Source organism: Cyprinus carpio, chromosome A17 (genome assembly GCF_018340385.1).
Source record: "Cyprinus carpio isolate SPL01 chromosome A17, ASM1834038v1, whole genome shotgun sequence".
Classification (NCBI taxonomy): domain Eukaryota; kingdom Metazoa; phylum Chordata; class Actinopteri; order Cypriniformes; family Cyprinidae; genus Cyprinus; species Cyprinus carpio.
This window is the reverse complement of record NC_056588.1, coordinates 586255-607691: the sequence shown is the minus strand read 5'-3', so window position 1 is coordinate 607691 and position 21437 is coordinate 586255. Positions and strand designations below refer to the sequence as shown.

General features: G+C 40.7%; 2 protein-coding genes across 7 annotated transcripts in view; one reads left to right on the top strand and one right to left on the bottom strand.

Annotated features, from left to right (window-relative positions):
• dync1h1 (dynein, cytoplasmic 1, heavy chain 1) overlaps positions 1–1712 on the bottom strand; it is a 38115-nt gene extending 36403 nt beyond the window's left edge. For both annotated transcript variants that reach the window (XM_042773425.1, XM_042773426.1), the window contains exons 1-2: positions 1359–1712; positions 61–148 (exon numbers count right to left, since the gene is read on the bottom strand). In XM_042773425.1, coding sequence (XP_042629359.1) covers positions 61–148; positions 1359–1611 — 341 coding nt within the window. In that variant the 5' untranslated portion in view covers positions 1612–1712. The remainder of the gene's footprint in view (positions 1–60; positions 149–1358) is intronic.
• Positions 1713–4846: 3134 nt separating this feature from the next.
• ppp2r5ca (protein phosphatase 2, regulatory subunit B', gamma a) lies at positions 4847–17686 on the top strand. Of its 5 annotated transcripts, XM_042773420.1 has the most exons (16): positions 4847–4909; positions 5033–5095; positions 5673–5829; positions 11543–11742; positions 12326–12436; positions 13067–13159; positions 13241–13371; positions 13482–13541; positions 13615–13723; positions 13804–13857; positions 13938–14108; positions 14587–14714; positions 14871–14972; positions 15055–15127; positions 15298–15414; positions 16714–17686. In XM_042773420.1, the coding sequence occupies exons 1-16, from the start codon at positions 4880–4882 to the stop codon at positions 16846–16848; spliced, it is 1734 nt and encodes a 577-aa protein (XP_042629354.1). In that variant the 5' UTR covers positions 4847–4879; the 3' UTR covers positions 16849–17686. The 5 variants fall into 5 exon arrangements, with proteins under 5 accessions (XP_042629354.1, XP_042629355.1, XP_042629356.1 ...); XM_042773421.1 differs by lacking the exon at positions 15298–15414 and having other exon boundaries at positions 4851–4909; positions 16714–17684; XM_042773422.1 differs by lacking the exons at positions 4847–4909; positions 5033–5095; positions 5673–5829 and adding an exon at positions 7590–7906 and having other exon boundaries at positions 16714–17683.
• Positions 17687–21437: the final 3751 nt, after the last annotated feature.

The window sequence follows — 21437 nt, the reverse complement described above, 5'->3', positions numbered from 1 at the left end:
TTTCAGATCAGAACACTTCACACCCATCGGAGTCATCCGCTCACGCTCTGCGCTCGTTACCTGTTTGATTTGAGCCCGTAATGGATGTCGATGCTGATGCTGTAGGAAATGCACTCGCGCTCCTCCTCACCTTCATCTCCTACATCCTCTGCAGATCAACAACAAGAAACAACCTGTCTGTGAGAAATCCGCTCGTCTTTATCTGAACATTCAGCACATCGTCTGACGTCAACAAAACATGAGCATGTGACGCTCACAGCAGCCAAATAAATAAAATCAGCTGTAGATAATGTATAGACGATATATATATCGTGAACAATTGATTTTCCCTGGTAACCCTGTGAACAAAGCTGCTACTTAGTTACTGAACAGCAGTATTAACATGCAGTTTTTCCGTTGAATCGGGCAACTTTAACACTGTTGAGACCCCAATAACCTGATATCTATCTCCCGAAACACGACTGGAACAGTGTTGAGCAGCTATTGGGAGGGTTTTGTTGTAAAAACCTGCTCCACAGGACTGAATTATTTAAACAGTCATTCAGAGTTTTGTATTCACTACAGTGTTCATCACATCACTGAATATTAAAAAAAAACAATTAGACTTAACAGGATTCTTATTTTCAAAATGTTTTACATTTTAATCTGGGATGACAACAACATGCCCTAGATGTGCTCTTTCCATTAAACCGCCATTAGTTAATTCATTAATTAACAAACTGTCAAAGAAAAAATCATCTGAAGAATTTATTAATCTTAGTTCATTTCAACATTTAATATACTGTGATAAATGTTGAATCTGATACGTCTCGTGCCTAATTCAGCAGCTGGTGTTTGTGTGTTAATGCCTGGAGTCTGAACACAGGCACAACAGCACTACAGTTAACACACACACACACACACACACACACACACACACACACACACACACACACACAGAGCGTCATGTCTCGATCAGAGCGCTTCGTGTTTCTGACATACAGGCTTTGTAGCTGCGAGCAGATGGCGTCGATCGTGACGTCACCGATCTGCAGTGCAGCAAACACGCCCTGAACGCGCATCAATCACTAATAAGTGATTTTACCACAGATTTAATCAGCCTTTTTACATTACACCGTTTCTGAAATGAACATATGGTGAACTTTAATTCTGACACTTGCCAGTAGCGACTCAAACAGGGCGGGGCTACACAGACCCGGCGACGATTATGTGCAATAAAACATCATGAGACCGATGACAGTCACAGCAAAACCGCGCCCAGATATCGAGATAAACGGAATCTGAGCTTAATCACACGTGAGAGCGGCTTTAACCTTTAATGTGCGTTTATTGTATGATCATGCCGTGCGACTGTTAACCTTTCAGCGCGTTCCGTTCCACCAGAATCGAGTGAATCTGAGGATCCGAGAGGAACTTTCTCATCTGCTCTAGCGCGCTCTTCTCCTCCAGCGCGCTCTCGAGAGAAGCGGGCGCGTCGCCGCCATCTTCTAGCAGCAGCGGCACGAGCTTTCGGATGTGTTTCTGCAGAACCGACGCGTCCGCTACCGTCTGCACAGCGGCAGAGACCTCCATCCCGCCGCCGCCTTCCTCTCCTCCGCCACCGTCAGACATTTCCCGCCGCGACGAAGCACAAAGAGCCGATGATGGAGCTGTGAGAGAGATCCGCTGTATCACGGACTCTGACACATCACCGGAATGACCAGCGCCCCTCGCGTCGCCCAGCTTTATTGTTTCACGGAAGTCTGTGATATGTAGTTTTTCCACCGGCGGCGCGAACGAGTGAATGTGACACGAGAACTACAAATCCCAGAGAGCCGAGAAGGGTCACACACGCGCTCGCGCCAGCGCGTCTCTACTGCAATATAACAAAGAAAAAAACGTCTCTACTGCAAAGAAAAAACAATCAATAAAATAAACAATACGCATGTATGTACATAGGGAAATAATGTTATGGGTGTCCATTATAATATTAATCTCATATCAGCTGATGCTAGTGATACATATGACATAATTATTCTTACAAAGTGTCAGACTGATAGAAAGACTTTTTTTTGTTGTTACCATAAAGACAGAAGCATTTTAGTTAATATTATAACATAGGTTTGTGTTATCGAGTTTTCCCGCGCAATCGGGCTACTTTAACACTGTCCGTGGGTTGAAGCGACCCCAATGACGTGATATTTTGGCCCTGAATTTTACCTGTATTTTACCCCCGGAACGCGATTTGGATGGTTTTGTTTACTTACTTTCTAATCGAAACCATGTTTTTATTGACTCGTACCTTCACTACACCTGAACCACAGCTCACATGAGCTCTGAACTGCAGGCCGTCGCTGGTGGGGTCAAAGGGGCTGATGACCTCTGGCTGAGGTCAGTCTAAGACGCTCAGGACAGTGAAAGTTTATCACTTGCACTTGTTTTTAAGCCTTGCCAATATAAACATTCAAGAGTTCTCAAAGCGCTCGAACACCGCATTTGCTTCTTCTCGCTCTTGTACTGACAGATACATACAGAATTATGTCAAAATACCCGTCTTGGAGAGTATCCTCGAAAAATACTGTGGGTTATGTCTTGAGTGAAAGTGACCACTGGAGAAAGAAATCTGATGCGCATCATTATAACGGATGCATTGTCTCTTAAAGTGACCGCGCCTAATTTCCCAGATAACAATTTTTGGGTTTCAGAACGTTCCCGTAACGTTCTCAGAACGTTAGTTTTTGGTTCCCAGAACGTTAATTTTATAGTTTGTTTATGGTTAGCCAGGAAAGTTTTCTTAACGTTCCCAGAACGTTATTCTAACGTTGATCTAACATCCCCAGAACGTTATTCTAACGTTCCCCTAAGCTCTTCCCTCAGACACATCACCCGCTGCGGGTCAGTGTTCATCCAGCACAGTGTAGTGAAGCCGCATGGAAATGACCTGTATGGACGCCTAATCAGTATTATAAAAACACATCTTGCTTTTATCTATTGTTTAAGTAATAATCTGAGCACATCAACCATCATATTTAAAATTAAATAAGATTTAATCTGTCCATTAATATGTAAGATTACGAATACCCAGATTTTACATTTCTTCAGCACCAAATAAAAATGACTTCAACACAATGCATGGTTCATAAAACAATACAGTTATTCATATATATATATATATATATATATATATATATATATATATATATATATATATATATATATATATATATATATATATAAAAGAATAAAAAAATCACTTGACCTAAAGCAGGATATCAGTTCATTCATTCTTACCACTGAAGTGTGCAGTTTGTGCAGCGGGACCTTCTTTTGATCCATAAACAAAAACCTTTCGCTTAACATCTTGTTCTCTTCAGTTAGGCATTTTAAATCCCTCCGAAATCATATTTACTCTCATAAATATATTAATTTTAATTAATCGTTTAATAAAGAGATAGATAAACGAGCGAGTCAGTCAGTCAGTGAAAAATGACCGTTAATTTTTAAATTTTGCGAGGGCGCGACTCTCTGTGGAAGACAGGTGAAAGCGCGTGCTGGAGAAGCGCGTGCAGATCAGAGGCGCGCAGTAAATGAAGATTAAACAAACCCACATTTTTTTTATTTATTTCTGTTATCACTATATGCGTAACCCTGTCTTAATATTATAATTTAAACCGCGTTTTGATTGATCTAATTTCTGTATTTTAATAAATGCTGCATTAAATGAATTTCAGGGCTCTGTAGGTCATCATTATATTAACATCTGCGACGTTTTCATTGGAAAGATTTTTTTATAGGGTTATGATATAATAACCTGAGAATAACCATTAGGGAAAGTTCTCTATACGTTATTTTTAGGTTATTTAAAACTAACCACCATGCAACGTTATTTTATGGTTGCAAAAATAGAACCTAAAATGAACGTTTCCGTTAGTATTTGGTTCCCAAAAAAAATAACCAAACGGGAACCAAAAACTAACATTAGGGGAACGTTCTTTGTTTGCTGGGTTACTAGCTGAAGAAAATGAAAGAAAGAAAATCACTGATCTTGACTGAATTACTCTGCAGTTTTAACAAGAATTATTCCACAGTCAACCCAAAGATGATTCAGACAGCAGATATCATTGTTGATATTTTTTACTATGGGTGCAGGACAGTATAGTTCATTCATGTAAGTGAGGATAGCAGAATAAAGTAAACTGTGAGATATTATACCCAAAGATTCTTCATACAGTGGACTTCCAGTAAAACTGATTAAAAAAAAAATTGGGAACAAAATGATTCAGACACTTTGACCTGACCGTGTGTGTTCTTTCATTACTGATGGACCTTTTCACACCACACACTGAACAAAATGAAGCATTGCTTGATCAACTAAGTATTGATGGTTGTGTAAATATCGTCATACTACCAGTTGTCTGAATTTTTGGTTGATTGTAATCCATTACATTCCTTTCTATCAAAGATATCCGACATTATCAAGATTAATTTGTTCTGACAGTTTAACTCTTCTTGCCATATTTTATTACCATTATCTAAAGTACAGCAAATAAACTGTGATAATGTGAGAAATGTTGAAGGTGTCTGAACACATTTTGTTTTGACTGTATATTTATTTTTTACAGTGAAGACTATGCAGTGCTATTATTCGGTTTCTGTACCTGCACACCTACAAACTTGTAAAAAAAAAAAAAAACCTTTAACTTTGTGTAAATAGCACAAATAAATGAATAAATAGACCGAACATACAGATGAACCCGTTTCAAACAGGGCCCACTGGTACAACCGAATCTGACCAGTACACGAGCGACTGCCCTCACGTGACGCGCACCTGCCAATCAGAGCCCCCGCGCGCGCGCCCGTGTGAATGTCAATCCCGCGCGCGCGCACAGATCTGTCACTCATGATGCCGCACAAGTCAAAGAAAGACAAGGTGACACTTCAGAAGTTCTGTGATAGATCCACTTTTCTATTCCTAGATGATGTTTCCGGTAGATTACCTCAGTTAACTTCTGTCTGTCTCTTGTTCTGTCATTAAACCGATATAACTGTTCAGTCTGAGAGATCCAGCAGAAGGGGCAGCAAACAGCAGGAAGATGATCAGCACTCTGAAAATGAGGTAAATATCGATTATTAGGATGAAAAGTGGTAAACTTTCAGATGATTTGACTTTGCAGCATCTCATGTTAGATTTTTAGAAATATACATAATAACTTAAGTGCCCAGTTTTTTTTGTTTGTTTGTTTTGTTTACCAGTTTGTCCAGTATTCAGCCATACTTTATAAACACAGTTTTTCTCGGTGGGAATAGATCAGATGCTTATAGAAGCTGTTTATAGATTCAGTAGCTACAGTGATTTAATATTCAAAAATGGAAATGAATATTATTATTAGCACTGTTCTTTATATACGATCTCATTCATTTCAGTTGATTTGCTTTTAAATACCAGTTCATTTGATTGTATTAATATGTAAATTTAATGGGTCATGCTGGTAAAATGACCACGTTTAACAGAGCTGACCGAAGGACATATGCTCTCACTAGTGTTTCTGCTTCAGAACCATACTGTCCACATACTAACAGTAGTATTGAGTGGGATTATAACACAGATCCGTGGATAAATGATCCCAGCATGCTCGCTCCAGCAGGAAGTCGGGGCTGTAACAGGAACCTGCTCTGTGTGACTCTGGTTTCAGAATAAGAGCGTGGGCTCCAGAAAGCCTCCCAGCGCTCAGCTGCTGCGCTCCAAACCTCCGTCTGTCCCCAGCGCCCTGAAGAAACACCGCAGACTGAGCGCCTCGTGTTTCCCCGTCAGCCTCGACCGAGAGCTGCTGACGCTGGACGCACTGACAGGTGATTCAGAGAGAGAGAGAGAGAGAGAGCCACGCTTCCTAACGAGCAAACCCTCTAACGACACACACACACACACACACACACACACACTCAGATCTGTACAGTGTTTTAAACAAGTCTCTTCTGCTCATCAAGCCTGCATTTATTTGACCAGAAATACAGAAAAATATTATTCTAATGTAAAACAGCTGTTTTCTATGTGAATCTCTGTTAAAGTGTAATGTATTTCTGTGATGTGCAGCTGTATTTTCAGCATCATTACTCCAGTCTTCAGTGTCACATGATCTTCAGAAATCATTCTAATATGATGATTTATTATCAGTGTTGCTTGTATTCAGCAAGGATGTGTTAAATTGACAAAAAGTGATAATACAGACTTACATTGTTGAAAACGATTCAAGCAAATGCTGTTCTTTTTAACTTTATTCCTCAAACAATCCTGAAAAAAGTATCACAGACACCAAAATAAATCTGAAGCAGCAGAACAGTTTCAACACTGATGATAAATCATCATATTATTATGATTTCTGAAGATCATGTGACACTGAAGACTGGAGTAATGATGCTGAAAATACAGCTGCACATCACAGAAATAAAAATAAAATAATAAATATTTTAATTGGTAATAATATTTCACAATATTAATTTTTTTTCAGTATTTTTGGTCAAATAAATGCAGGCTTGATGAGCAGAAGAGACTTCTTTAAAAACATTACAAGCCTCACTGATGCTGAACTTTGAAGCGCGGTGACGGTTTGCTGCTGATCTCCACTGCATCAGATTTGTCCGTTCTAATCAGGTCTTATATTAAGAATTGATGCTCCAGGTGGATTCTGGTCTTTCTTTAATGAGCAGGATGCAGCGTGATGCATAATTTAGATCTCAGCGGATGCTCGTGATTGTTGACCCTGCATCTCAATGACACGCTGTCGTCCAGATCATCTACAAGACACCCGCCGAGTCTGTGTCACGGTTCTGTCCAAGACATGCTCTTCTGACACTCACACGAAAGCACTAGAAACATGCTCTCAGTTCTAGTCACCTTCAGTGCTTTATACAATACAGAACGCATCAAAGCAGACCGACAGAAATAAACAGGAAAATAACTGAATCAGTGATGGAGCTATATGTTATATAATATAATGTTATACAGAAACATCCGGTCAGTTTAACAATGACTCTGTCATCTTCTGGAGAGCGAATTTGAATCTTCAAAGCAGAATTTGAATATTTGATGAAATTTGCAACATTAATAACAGTTATTTTCATGTTTATCACTCTAAGCACTCTCTGTTGTATAAAGCGCTAGAGAAATAAAGGTGACTGGACTGGAAAACCATGGATATTTCAGTCAGTATCTAATCTAGACTGCTGTGAACAGCTCAGATTCTAATGTAAAACTGAAGCAGGCTGTTTCTGGAATACAGCTTGTAGTTTTTATGGCATTTGGTGTGATTTGAAAAGGAGTCTGTGGATGAGAAGTGTTTTTCTAGCCAATCAGAAGAGCTCTGTGTGCTGCAGAGTGTTTGTTGGTTTAGTTTTAGTTGCACAGGCTAATGTGAGGCTTTGCTGCGTTCAGACTCTGTGCTGTTGTTCAGTGTCTCTCGGTTTGTTTTCTCAGGCTTCAGCAGGAGTTTGTGTGCCGCGCCGCTGCTGCTGTAGATCTCTCTCTCTCTCTCTCACACACACACACACACACACACACACACACACAGAGTAATGAGGCGTGACAGCTTTATATGTGTGCTGGAGGGCCCGTAAGTCCCGCCTCCTCCTGGGCAGGAGACCAATAGGCTTCCGCCTGCAGGGGCGGTCTGCTGATGTCACGGCTCCTGTGTGCAGTGGACCAATGGGCTCGCGGCTCCTGATGACGTCAGCCAGCAGTCGGTTCCTCCAGCACACAGCTTCATTTTCTGCTCAGCTTTTGTGTTAAAATGGAGGCTGCTCTCCTGCTGTAGGAGCTTCTGTGTTCTAGCTGCGCCGCGCGCTGACATGCAGCTCGTCTGAGGCATGATGGTCGTAGACGCTCCTAATCCCAACGGGCCGTTCCCGCCTGTGGCTCTCATGCACTTCAGAGGTGAGTGATCCGGACGCTCGTGTCTCACGCCGCCCGCTGATGGGCTGTGAGGGTCTCTCGGCTCGTTTCCTGATCATTCTGTGTGTCATTGAGGCGCTGCTTGAGACCGAGAGCTTTAGTTAGCGTCTCCTGCCCATCCCCCCCCCACTCCAGCAGTGATGTCACAGGAAGTGAGGTCACGGCTGAAGGAAGGGTGTTGTGTGTGTGTGTTACGCTGTTTAAGAGCATTTCTCTCATTCTGACTGGAAAATAATGGACATACAAGTGACAGAGAGAGAAAACCCTGTGTGTGTGTGTGTGTGTGTGTGTGTGTGAGAGAGAGAGAGAGAGACAGAGAGAAAGAGAGAGACTGTGTGTGTGTGTGTGTGTGTGTGTGTGTGTGTGTGTGTGTGTGTGTGTGTGTGTGTTTGTGTGTGTGTGTGTGTGAGAGAGAGAGAGAGAGACTGTGTGTGTGTGTGTGTGTGTGTGTGAGAGTGAGAGAGAGAGACAGAGAGAAAGAGAGAGACTGTGTGTGTGTGTGTGTGTGTGTGTGTGTGTGTGTGTGTGTGTGTGTGTGTGTGTGTTTGTGTGTGTGTGTGAGAGTGAGAGAGAGAGACAGAGAGAAAGAGAGAGACTGTGTGTGTGTGTGTGTGTGTGTGTGTGTGTGTGTGTGTGTGTGTGTGTGTGAGAGAGAGAGAGAGAGACTGTGTGTGTGTGTGTGTGTGTGTGTGTGTGAGAGAGAGAGAGAGAGACAGAGAGAAAGAGAGAGACTGTGTGTGTGTGTGTGTATGAGAGAGAGAGAGTGAGAGAGAGAGAGACAGTGTGTGTGTGAAAGAGACAGAGAGTGTGTGTGTGTGTGTGTGTGTGTGTGTGTGTGTGTGTGTGTGTGTGTGTGAAAGAGGACAGAGTGTGTGTGTGTGTGTGTTTGTGTGTGTGTGTGTGTGTGTGTGTGTTTGTGTGTGTGTGTGTGTGAGCAGCAGCAGTGACAGACACAGCTCTGTCAGCTTAATTTAATTAAGATTATTATATTTAATTACTATATTAAATTGATACTGATTAATGTCTAAGAGTCAGGTGTGTTTATAAAGGTCAGCTGACATACAGCATTATAAACAGCTGATAGAAACACACATGAAAATGATCCTCATGTCAGTGTACAGTAATCTTCATTAACACATAAGGATTTATCAGTAATATTAAAGTGTGACTCCAGCATGTGTGTATTTTATTATATTAATAATAATAGTAATATTAGTAAGAGTTTTTGTTATTTAACTGCAAGGGTTTATTGTTAGGTTAGAGTTAGGGAAGGGTTGGTTATGGTTAGGTTAATGTTAGTGATAGTTAAGATGAACTTTAAATGTCTAACCGTACAAACACACTAATGTGAGTCCAGAAGCTTTAGTTTGATTTAATTAAACGAGAGTGAAGGACAAACACACAGATGTTGAAGTGTTCGCTCATCACGGAGGTTTGTGCTCAATGTCAGGATTTGTTTTGGTTATTTAATGACTGAAACTGACCATTGTGTATAGGGATGCGCTGACACGATAACCGATATTTCTTTAAATTTGAAAACCGATAATCGATATCTTGGTCGATAAATCAAAATCCAGATTTTTATTTCATTTTGAGCACCTGATCACAAAAAGAGTCTCACCGTTAAAAGCCATGTCTGAAATACTACAACATAAATCAAACATATACAGTACATCAACCTACTGTGAACCAGTGCAAGGTTCCAATCATATTTCATGCAATTAAAAAGCATCACGGAGAACAGTGTGCATCTGAAGTGTCTCTGAAGGAAATATTATTTATTATTATTATTTATCGGCTTTCATATATCTGCCAAATTATCTTATCAGGCCGATAACGATAACAGTAAAAATGAACTTTCATTGGCCCAAACCGATATGGTGGCTGATATATATATATATATATATCATACATCCCTTATTGTGTAGTTTACGTGGTTTGAAAGGTTCAGAAGTGATTTCATGAGTCAAACCGAGAGCGATGCTTTTATCCACGTGATCAGAGGCCGTAAGGGTTTATATGAACTACAGCTGAAGTCGGCTTTAACCAGATATCGGTTAGTTACTTCAGTGTCTGTGTTAACGTGACGCTTCTCTTTACAGATGCTCTGTGTTTCACGTGCTGTTGTTATAAAGGAACTCGTTTCAGGAAAGCTGCAAGCTTTTTATCATTTTTTTCTCAGGTGTTTCAAGCTTTTTTCATCTTGTAATCCCTGTCATCCACACAAATATGACTTGGCTGTTTCTTGATCCGTGTTGTGCACTTTACTCTGTGTTGTTAGTAAAGCTGATGTGCTGCGATGTTTGAGTCTGGTTAGTGCTCAGTTATACGTGTAGGTGTTTCGTATCTCATTATATGAAAATGTTTGCATGTTGCTGACTGGAAGTTAAAAGAGTGAAAATCCTTCTGTGCTCATTAGTGATCTGTATATTAGTCATGTAATAGCGCTGCTGGCGTGTGATTCTGGTGGTTTGGTTTGGATCAGATGTCTGAGGAGCAGCAGATGAACTCGTCTCAACCTCCTTCATGGAGACGTGTGCGGAGCACGTGACATTACTGGAATCATGATCATAACAGACAGGAACCACTCTGAAAGATTTGTTTTAATGATAGGTGAGAAGAATGATAAAAGAGTGTTTAAACAGGATATTGTGTGTGTGTGACGTGATTAGTCCCGTATTATAACATCAGTCCAGCTCACATCAACACGGCTTCAGAATGTCAGTCTAGATTTTGATCTCAAACCATTTTAATGTTGAGAAAGGGACTGGTTAACCTCTCTCTGTCTAAACAGCCCTTCAAACAAACCCAAGTTCACAAGAAACCTTTATCACAGTTTAAGCGAATGCATTTGCAGCAGGACTGTCAAGTCACGTTTATTTCTATAGTGCTTTATACAGCCCTGTGTCAAAGCAGCTTCACAGAAATAAACAGGAGAGTAACAGAATCAATCATGGAGACAAATTCAGATTCTGCTGTAAAGCAGCTCTAAAAGATGATAGTGTTTTTGTTCAGATCAATCCAGTTCATTAACAGTGTCAATAACAGTTCAGTAAAGTTCATCTTGCGCTGTTTAAAGCAGCTCTACAGAAGACAATAGTGTCATTATTCAGTTCAGTAATGCTGTCAGTGTTTCAGTGATTCAGCTGTAAAGAAGCACAGTTAAATGAACATGTTTTCACCAGCGCTGTTGAATTAAATGAAGAAAGCAAAGCTTTTAAAAGAAGAATATGCAAAGGGATCACAAAAATGAGGCTGTTTTATGCTTTATTAAGTACTGATATTGAATAAATGTCTGTTCCGGACTCTATTTTCCACAAAACTTCATCACTGAAATTGAATTTGTTTCATAACTGATGATTTTTGCAATATTAACAGTTATTTTCCTGTGAAGCTGCTTTGAATCGATCTGTATTGCATAAAGCACCATAGAAATAAACTACTTGACAAATGTTTTTGTGCATGTATTTCCCCATTGACATGTATTTTGTGGCTGGATGCAGTAACTGCTGATTGTTGTGCAGTAATAATCACCTGTGGACTTCTGCTGATCACATGCATTGAGCTCATCATCATCATCATCGTCTGATGGTGTCTCTGCTCTTCTTGTGCTTCCAGATGTGGCTCCGGCCGAGCAGGAGAAGCTCTTCGTCCAGAAGCTGCGTCAGTGCTGCGTTCTGTTCGACTTCCTGTCCGATCCGCTCAGCGACCTGAAATGGAAGGAGGTGAAGCGGGCGGCGCTGAGCGAGATGGTGGAGTACATCAACCACAATCGCAGCGTCATCACGGAGCCCATTTACCCGGAGGTGGTGCACATGGTGAGTGCCTCATGTGAGCGGCTCGTGTGATCTCTGAGCTCCGTGACGCTTCTGTTCCTCAGACGGAGGCCTTACTGACACTGACTTCACATGCTTTTCTAAAGAAGCCTTATCATGCTGGAGATTCATCTGAAACACAAGCTCTCTCTTCCCCAAAACCATGACATACAGATCTAAAAAAAGAGATGTTCTGTTTGATAATGTGCTGGTTTGATCAGGTCAGCTACACGTGTGACCGAACGAAGCGCACCAGTGCTGATAGAGTTATTGTTGTGCTAATGTGGCCGTCGATTGTTTGCTGTAGATGTGCATGAGTTCATAATAACGCAATAATTGATTTATACGAATTTTCTGGCAGATTTTCAGCATTTTGTGCTCATCTATGACTCTCAGTTTGTGTAAAATGCAATATATTACAGACGATATACACAGGACGCGTTCTTGCATTAAATAAAAATGGAACTTGAAGAGGGTCTCTTAAGTTAAAGTTTTTATAGCTCGACCCAGTGTTTTTAATTAGCATTATTGATATGTGAGATGCTGGGGTCAGGAATGTGACGCCGAGGTTGTGTTTGTGTTGTAGTTTGCGGTGAACATGTTCAGGGCTCTGCCGCCTTCATCGAACCCGACGGGAGCAGAGTTCGACCCGGAGGAGGATGAACCCACTCTGGAAGCAGCCTGGCCTCATCTACAGGTGCGTCCTGAATATCATTCATTCACAGCGTGTCTGACCGCTTCTGTCCAGTACAAAACCAGTGATGAGACGTTACACGTCCAGCCAAACGTTTGGAATAATCACGATTTTATAATGTATTTATCTGCATGTATTTGATCAAAAATACAGTAGAAAGAGTGAAATATTATTATGATGTAAAACAGCTGTTTTCTGTGTGAATCTCTGTTAAAGTGTAATGTATTTCTGTGATGCGCAGCTGTATTTTCAGCATCATTACTCCAGTCTTCAGTGTCACATGATCTTCAGAAATCATTCTAATATCATGATTTTTTGTTTGATGAGCATTTCTGATTATTATCAATGTTGAACACAGTTGTGCTGCACAATATTTTTGTGGAAACCGTGATACACTACTATTCAAAAGTTTGGGGTAAATAAGTAAAATAATAAATACTTTTATTCATCAAGGACGCATTAAATTGATCAAAACTGAGAGTAAAGACATTTATAATGTTGCAAAAGATTTCTATTTCAAATAAATGCTATTCTTCTTTAACTTTCTATTCATCTGTGAATCCTGAAAAATATTTGTATCCTCATATATATAAATATAATATCCTCACCACAGCATGATTCTGTTTCTCAAAGCTGGTGTACGAGTTTTTCCTGCGGTTTCTAGAGTCGCCCGACTTTCAGCCGAATATCGCAAAGAAATACATTGACCAGAAATTTGTGATGCAGGTATGCATATAAATAATAAATAAGCTGAAGTTTCAGCATGAGTTCAGACGTGTGAAATGCTGCTTCTGAACTGAATTTCAGCTTCTGGAGTTGTTTGACAGTGAAGATCCACGAGAGAGAGATTTCCTGAAAACCACCCTGCACCGAATATATGGGAAGTTTCTCGGGCTGCGCGCTTACATTAGAAAGCAAATTAATAACATATTTTACAGGTGAGCAGTGCCTCTTTCTTGTGGTTTCTCAGTGTTAGTGGTGTGATAATTCAGTCTCAGCTGGAAGGTTTCAGGTTTGTCTGTAAGTGTCTCTTTGTGTGTGTTCGCAGGTTTATTTACGAGACGGAGCATCACAACGGAATCGCTGAGTTACTGGAGATCCTGGGCAGGTAAAACATCAGCTGTCCCTGTGCATGCTGGGAAATCTTCTGATTTCTGACAGCTGTTTCTTCTGTCCGACAGCATCATCAACGGCTTTGCTTTACCATTAAAAGAGGAGCACAAGATCTTCCTGCTGAAGGTTTTACTGCCGCTGCATAAAGTGAAGTCTCTGAGCGTCTATCACCCGCAGGTCAGTCACATGCTCAGCTCATTAAACATCGTTCACTCACACTGACCAGCGCCGCTTAACCCCGTCTCGTCTCGCTGCAGCTGGCGTATTGTGTGGTTCAGTTCCTGGAGAAGGACAGCACGCTCACTGAACCGGTAAGACGTCACTCTCTCAGACAGCTTTTGATGCATTATGGGATTGATGTGACCCGTGAGGCTTTGCTGCCGCTGTGCAGGTGGTCATGGCTCTTCTCAAGTACTGGCCCAAGACTCACAGTCCGAAGGAGGTGATGTTCCTCAACGAGCTGGAGGAGATCCTGGACGTGATCGAGCCGTCCGAGTTCGTGAAGGTCATGGAGCCGCTCTTCCGTCAGCTGGCCAAGTGTGTGTCCAGTCCTCACTTCCAGGTGAGCCAGGCTGTATGAGTTTCTTTCTTCTGTTGCACGCTAAAGAAGATGTTTTGAAGAATATTAATCAGTTGGCTGCTGATTGACTTCCACAGTAAGTCAATGGCTACCGTCAGCCGTCTGGTTACCAACACTCATCGTGATATATTATTTTGTGTTCAACAGTTGAAAGAAATTCAACTTATAAATGAGTACATGACGACAGAATTATTATTTTTAGGTGAACTGTCCCTTTAATGCACTTCATGTTATTAATGAGAACGAATGGAATGCATTTTCTTTCTTTTTGTATTTTTATATCAATATAGTACAAGATTAACTTAATTAAATCATTGCGATTAACAAATCAAAAAGAAGTCTGATTTTATTAATGTAATGGATCAATCTCCGTCATGTAATTTGGAATCAGTAACAGACTACTATTTGTGAGTGTTGTGAAGTGCTTCAGAAATGAAGTCGTGACGTGTGCTTCTGACAGGTGGCGGAGAGAGCGCTTTATTACTGGAATAACGAGTACATCATGAGTCTCATCAGCGACAACGCAGCCAGGATCTTACCCATCATGTTCCCCGCGCTTTACCGCAACTCCAAGAGCCACTGGAACAAGTGAGACTCGTATTTGATGCCGTTTGGATCCAGCGTCACGCTTTACTCGCTAGCATAAACATACTGAACGATGCTTTATTGAGCTGTGAAGATGTTTTGTTCTGTCTGAATGCATGACTCTTCCTCTCTCTTCTCTGTGTTCGTGAATGACTGCAGGACCATTCACGGCTTGATCTATAACGCACTGAAGCTCTTCATGGAGATGAACCAGAAGCTGTTTGACGACTGCACACAACAGTTCAGAGCCGAGAAGAACAAGTGAGTTGAGCCGCAAACACAGCCGTGGTTTCACGTGAGATGAGTTCATGCGTGATGAAAACACTGACGCTTCTGCTTGCAGAGAGAAGGCCAAGCTGAAGGAGAGAGAGGAGGCCTGGATGAAGATCGAGAGTCTGGCCAGATCAAACCCGCAGGTGAGTCTCTCTCGAACCGCCGGTGAGCAGGAGTCTCCTGAATCACACTCTAAAGAGAATCTACTGACCTCCGTCTGCTTCATTCTGGTTCTTCCGTCACTGCTGATGACTCTCTGTAACGCTCATGTTTCTGTTTCTGTCTGTGTTTTTGCTACTTTCTTTTCCACTAGTACGTTATGTGTGTTGATCCGTCTGGACTAAACAGTCCTGTAGAAATGGAGACCGATGGTCCCTTTATAGAAGATGTTCAGATGTTAAAAAAGACAGTGCAGGCCAGAGCCATTCAGGTAATTCAGAGAGCTGAACAGAGCTTCATCATCATCATCATCATCATTTGGAAAAGGACGATCCATGTTTCTTCTTAATCTCAGCTGAACGACAGCGTTTGTGGTTGAGTTAGAAATCCTTTCCATATGAGCCTCGAGAGAATCGGTTCACGTGCTTCAGCTCCACTGTGTTTGTGTTCAGTGAACATTCATCTGTGTTCATCAGACGAGTCTAATCATCCACAACTTCCTCGGCTACATGCTTTTATTTAAAAGGCTGTGGATGAATATTTACTTGTTTTGTTGAGAGGGGTAAAAACAACAGTTATCGCCTGAGATTTATAGCTGAATTACAGGAAGAAATTACTCTGAAAGGTTTTTTTTTTTTTTTTTCTCAAAGCCTTCCAAAAAGTCTCTTCTCCATGTCTGTAACTCAAGAAGTATTAAAGATGATCTTAATATACTTTTAGATGTTGGTTCTTGAAACACATTTCTGTATGTTTGTTCATTTTTAAGGCCCTACAGAGTTCAGTTCAGAGATATTAGTGCAGATTGGTGAATTGAAACTGAATGTGGCTCACTTTGCCTTCAGCGCCAAAAAGATTCTTTCTCCAAAGTTTGCCTTTCTGAAATCCAAAAGTGAAATAAAGGCAGTGATTGGCTAAATGGACATATATTTCCTTATTTTTAATAACAATGTATAGACTCAAAAATCAAGACATTGACATTATTGCTTCTAGGTGAATAAATAATGGTTCTGTTCTTTATACATTCATCATTAAATACGATTAGTATCATCTGCATGCAAAGTGACCACATTGAACCATACAGGGCCTTAAAAATGAACAAACCAAAACGAAAGTTGGTTATCAACCAGAATCTAATGGGATATTAAGAAATATTTAATATTTATTGACTTGCTTTGGGAAAAACCTGACCAAAGTGCTTTTTGTAATTTTTGAACAGTAACCACAGGCATATAATGCAGCAAGGACTGCTAAAATCAACAGATTTTACTGATAGAGCTGCTAATCTGTGTTAAATAACATCTCTCTCCTCCAGATCTGTGGTGGAAATCCTCATTTTGACCCCTCTCTACAAAATAGTGGATATACATCCATGCCATTTCATATTTTGTCTTTCTGCTTCATTTTTGTATTTCATTCACTAGAAGAAGATCAAAAACGAAACGTATAGCTGGAAACGTCTGGTTGAGTTGACATCAAATGACCCGGACATGTTATAATAACAGAGAGGATTCTGGGAGAGTGATGACGGTCAGTGTGACTCGTGTGTGTGTGTGTGTGTGTGTGTGTGCAGATGGCGAGGGAGCAGAGGAAGGAGCGGCCGCTCGTCAGACGTAAATCGGATCTTCCTCAGGACTCCTTCACCACCAAAGCCTTGGAGACGCACCGGCGCGCCGAAGACATGCTGACCAACCACGACGGCCGCTAGCTCTCGCCGCTCACGCTCAGGGACGCTCCACCTCTCCGGGGTTTTCTTGACTCTCTTCTGTGGTTGGTTCCTCACCATCGGTCCGGGCGGCTCGCCGCTGCGTGGATGAGAACACGCTGAAAGCTGAAACTCTCCAGCGCGAGCGGAAAGCTGTCTTTGCGTTTCAGATTTGTGTTTGTTTTCAGGGACGGTTGCCAGTGCCAAGACTGTCATGTTGATTAGAGTTTTATTTGTGTGTTTATCGCTTCAGCTAATGTGGTGTTTCAGACTAAAGCACGTCTGTCACGTGTTCTCTGTGTGTGTCGCTCAGATCTGATGACTCTAGTTAGTTCACTTCTGTGCCATGATGAACTCTAACCGTTTAGTTGAACTTTGTTTCTCTGGCAGAATCTGCCGCTCATTGTGCTGTGTTACTGGTTCAAACAATGGTACGGTTTCTCCATCGGATCCGTGTCGTGTGCGACGGCTGAGTCTCACAAACATTCCCGGATCAATTCCACAACACGGTTCTTACAGCAGAGCTCTGGGATCCGTTAGGAAGCTCTTCTGATCTCCAGACTGTGACTCTCAAACACGTCCAGAAGGATCTCAGTGCCTTTCAGCGGCTGTGACTCCGATGAGAGCCTGCGGTCCGTTCGGATGAATCCAGATCCACACACAGCGGTGTGACGCCGACGCTTCGATTGTTCATTTCCATCCGGATGCTTTCCTCTTACTTTATTGAACTACCTAGAAGCACTTCCTGAAAACTTGAAAACTCTACAGTGTGTGTGTGTGTGTGACTGTGTGAGTGTGTGTGTGTGTGAGAGAGAGAGAGTGTGTGTGTGTGTGACTGTGTGAGTGTGTGTGTGTGACTGTGTGTGTGTGTGTGTGTGTGTGTGTGTGTGAGAGAGATAGTGTGTGTGACTGTGAGAGTGTGCATGAGTGAGTGAGTGTGTGCGTGTGTGAGTGTGTGTGATTGAGTGTGTGTGTGTGTGTGAGAGTGAGTGTGTGTGACTGTGAGTGAGTGCGTGTGTGAGAGTGTGTGTGTGTGAGAGTGTGAGTGTGTGTGATTGAGTGTGTGTGTGATTGAGTGTGAGTGTGTGTGTGTGTGTGTGTGTGTGTGAGTGTGTGTGACTGTGTGTGTGTGTGAGCGAGTGTGTGTGTGTGTGTGTGAGTGTGTGTGATTGAGTGTGTGTGAGTGTGTGTGTGTGTGTGCGTGATTAATTGAGTGTGTGTGTGTGTGTGTGTGTGTGTGTGTGTGTGTGATTGAGTGTGTGTGAGTGTGAGTGTGTGTGTGTGTGTGTGTGTGTGATTGAGTGTGTGTGAGTATGAGTGTGTGTGTGTGTGTGTGTGTGTGTGTGATTGAGTGTGTGTGAGAATCAGTCGCATGCTGACAGTCATTTCTGTACCGTTGTTTGAACTCCTGTATGTTTAATCGCTACATTTTATCCATTTCTTTTCATCTATAATAATTCATCAAGTATGTGAGTATATAAATGTTGATGTATAAAATCGTTTTGTCTCAGCTTCTTTTCCAAACGCACTCACACACTCCAGATAAAGTGTTTGTATGTTCGTTGTGTGTTGCTGTTGAAACAGATGATTGAATGAGAAGAGCAGAATTATTTCAGTTTATATTTTTTATTCGCTGAACATCATGGTAAGTGTCCTTCACATGTTCTCTATTCGTTTAGAATATACGAGCATTTCATTCACTTCTGCAGTTGACTCGTATATGAATGTGTTTGTGCATTTACTACACGAATCAAGTAGTTTATATTTAGTCTATTAAAAACAATACATGTACAGAATAAAGCAACTACAGATTAATGGAATATGCTTGAACTTTTTTCCATTTCTGAGGAGCTAATAAACATTTTCTATCCATTTGTGAAATCCTGACATCGCTGTACATTTTCTTCAATAGCTTTTATTTGTGAGTCTTTACTGAAGTTCAATGTTGTATGAACCTAGAGAACAATAAAGAGATGGTGTGGATTTATATTTGAATCTTCAGTGTGTCATGTACAGTGATTATTCGGTGTTTGAGCTTCCATACAAACATTAGAGGAACATCTGCAGAATTTAAAACATCTGCATGAAGATGTGGATTCTGAACAGCGTGTGAAGGGCTGTTTTAAACCTGAATTTACTTTATCAGTTGATCTATATATTTTATACTTATTTTCGCATGGTCTCAAATCAACATTAACATGCACTTATTAGTTCAGTAGTCCAAACCGGTTTTGACCACTAGAGGACTTCATCTGCTCACGATGAACCCTGATCTCAGCTCAAGCTGAAGCAGTGAGAAACACACGCTTTCATCCCCGAGCGCTTCAAGACTGTCCTCATTTACTCTCCCTCATGTTGATCAAACCTGTGTGGGTTTCTTTCTTCTGCTGAACACAAAAGAAGACATTTTGATGAATGTTGGGATCCAAAGAGTGGCCCAGATGGTCCCCAATGACTTCCAGTATGAAAAAAGGAAAGTCAGTGGGGACCATAAGCTGTTCTTTTGTGTTCAACAGATGAAAGAAATTCATACAGGTTTGGTTTGATCAACATGAGGATGAGACATGACCGAATTTTCATTTTTGGGTGAACTGTCTTTTTAATATATGAACCACATTTGGACATTAATTGAAGTGATTTATTGCAGAAGTGTTGTTTTGTCAGATCTGGACTGAATCTAATGCCTGAAATGACTGATGTGTTTAAGAAACAGGCCTGACCTCAGTAAAATCTGTTCAGCTTCCATGTGGCTGATGGATTACTTCCTGTCTGGCATCAGAGCACTTAATGAAACCCTTCATCTGCTGCCTTCAGACGCATTAAAACAGTCCCAACAGCATAATAATGGTGCTGACAGACAGGCTTGAAAATAAAAAATCAAATCAAGCCACAAATAAATATACAAAAACTTCCAAAACAACATAAACCAAAAGTCTTTTTATTTTGTACATGATTGTATGTGAAATGTCACTAGCAGAATTATAAATCAAAGCGGTCATGACTAGGGTTTATTATTATTTTAATATGTTTATTGATGTTCACTTGTAATATTAAAGGGATAATTCACCCAAAAATGACAATTACCCCATGATTTACTCACCCTCAAGACATCCTAACTGTATATGACTTTCTTCTTTCAGACGAATCCAAGTTAAAAACATCCTGGCTCTTCCGAGCTCTATAACGGCAGTAACGTGTAAAAACACAGTATAAGTCATTAAAATCAGTAATAAGTCATCGTGCGGTGTTCTGACCGGTACATGCATCACAATATGTTAAGAGGCATAACATTTCCATCACATGCTTGAGGTATTCGTCCAATCACAATGCACTGGATAGCTGGCCAATCAGAGCACACCTCGCTTTTCAGAACGATGAGCTTTGTAAAAATCTATGCGTTTCAGAAGGCAGGGCATAGAGGAGAAACTATAATGTACAGTATGTGGAAAATAATGTGTTTTTTGAACCTTAAACCGCATAAACACATTTCATTACACCAAATACACAAAATAATGTTCTTTTTAGCAACATCATATGACCCTTTTAAAACTAACAAGAACTCTCACAAAGCCCAGCCGTTTCCTCACATCTGGCAGGACAGATGCAGTAAAGCATCACACAGACAGTCAGAGTCGTACAGATGAGTGTTTCTCTGAGCTCATGACGTTTCTGTGGAGGAAATGAAGGGAAGTGCTGATCTGCTTTAGATGCGCTTGTTTTAATGTGCTGTGACCTGGAAGCAGGAAGGTCATGGATTAGTTACCCATGATCCTCTGGTTCCTCCCACGCGCTCGTCTCAGAGCCGTAAGCGGGTCACGTTTGGTCATCTCAGGTTCGAGCTTCAGAAATGAGACGCTGAGGAGCTTCATCTGAGCGTCGCTCTTCATGACATTACTGGAGAAAAACTGATTCACGCATTATTTCTCATCCCTGTTTCTTCTGCATCCTCAGCAGGGCTAATATAGTAAACTAAAACCATAAAAAACATTTTGTTATTTGAAATAATATAAACTTTAATTGAAATAAAATAACTTATCTCAGCTAATGGTCAAGGCAGCATGACACATTGATGTACTAAACGTACTGTTTCAGTTTTTTCAATTTTATTTATTTATATATACATTTAAGGAATTATTATTATTATTAAAAATTAGTAATATTGCCTTAATTTTTAAAATAAAAAAATAAAAATAAAAAAATGTGACTAACTATTATTTTAATGAAAATTGAAAAAATAAATCTGATTCAAAATATCAATAAAAATTATAACATCATCTCAATGATACATAAATTACACTGATCCTCAAAAAAAAAGGAAAAAAGATTGAACTGCAATTCAACTTTGAATTTAAGGAAGTGCAATAAAACTGGAAATGCAATTCAAAGAAATCCACTTGCACATAATAAGTCGTTTTTAACTTGAAATGTTTGTCAAGACGTTTTATCTTCTTCTGAATTGCAATTTACAATTTCCTCTTCCTATCATTCTGATTTAAGTGTCTGATTCGTGTTCCTGTCGTTCTGTGGCAGCGGCTTGCAGTGATCAGTTCAGAGCAATGCATCTGATCTCTCCAAAAATCCCACAGCAGACT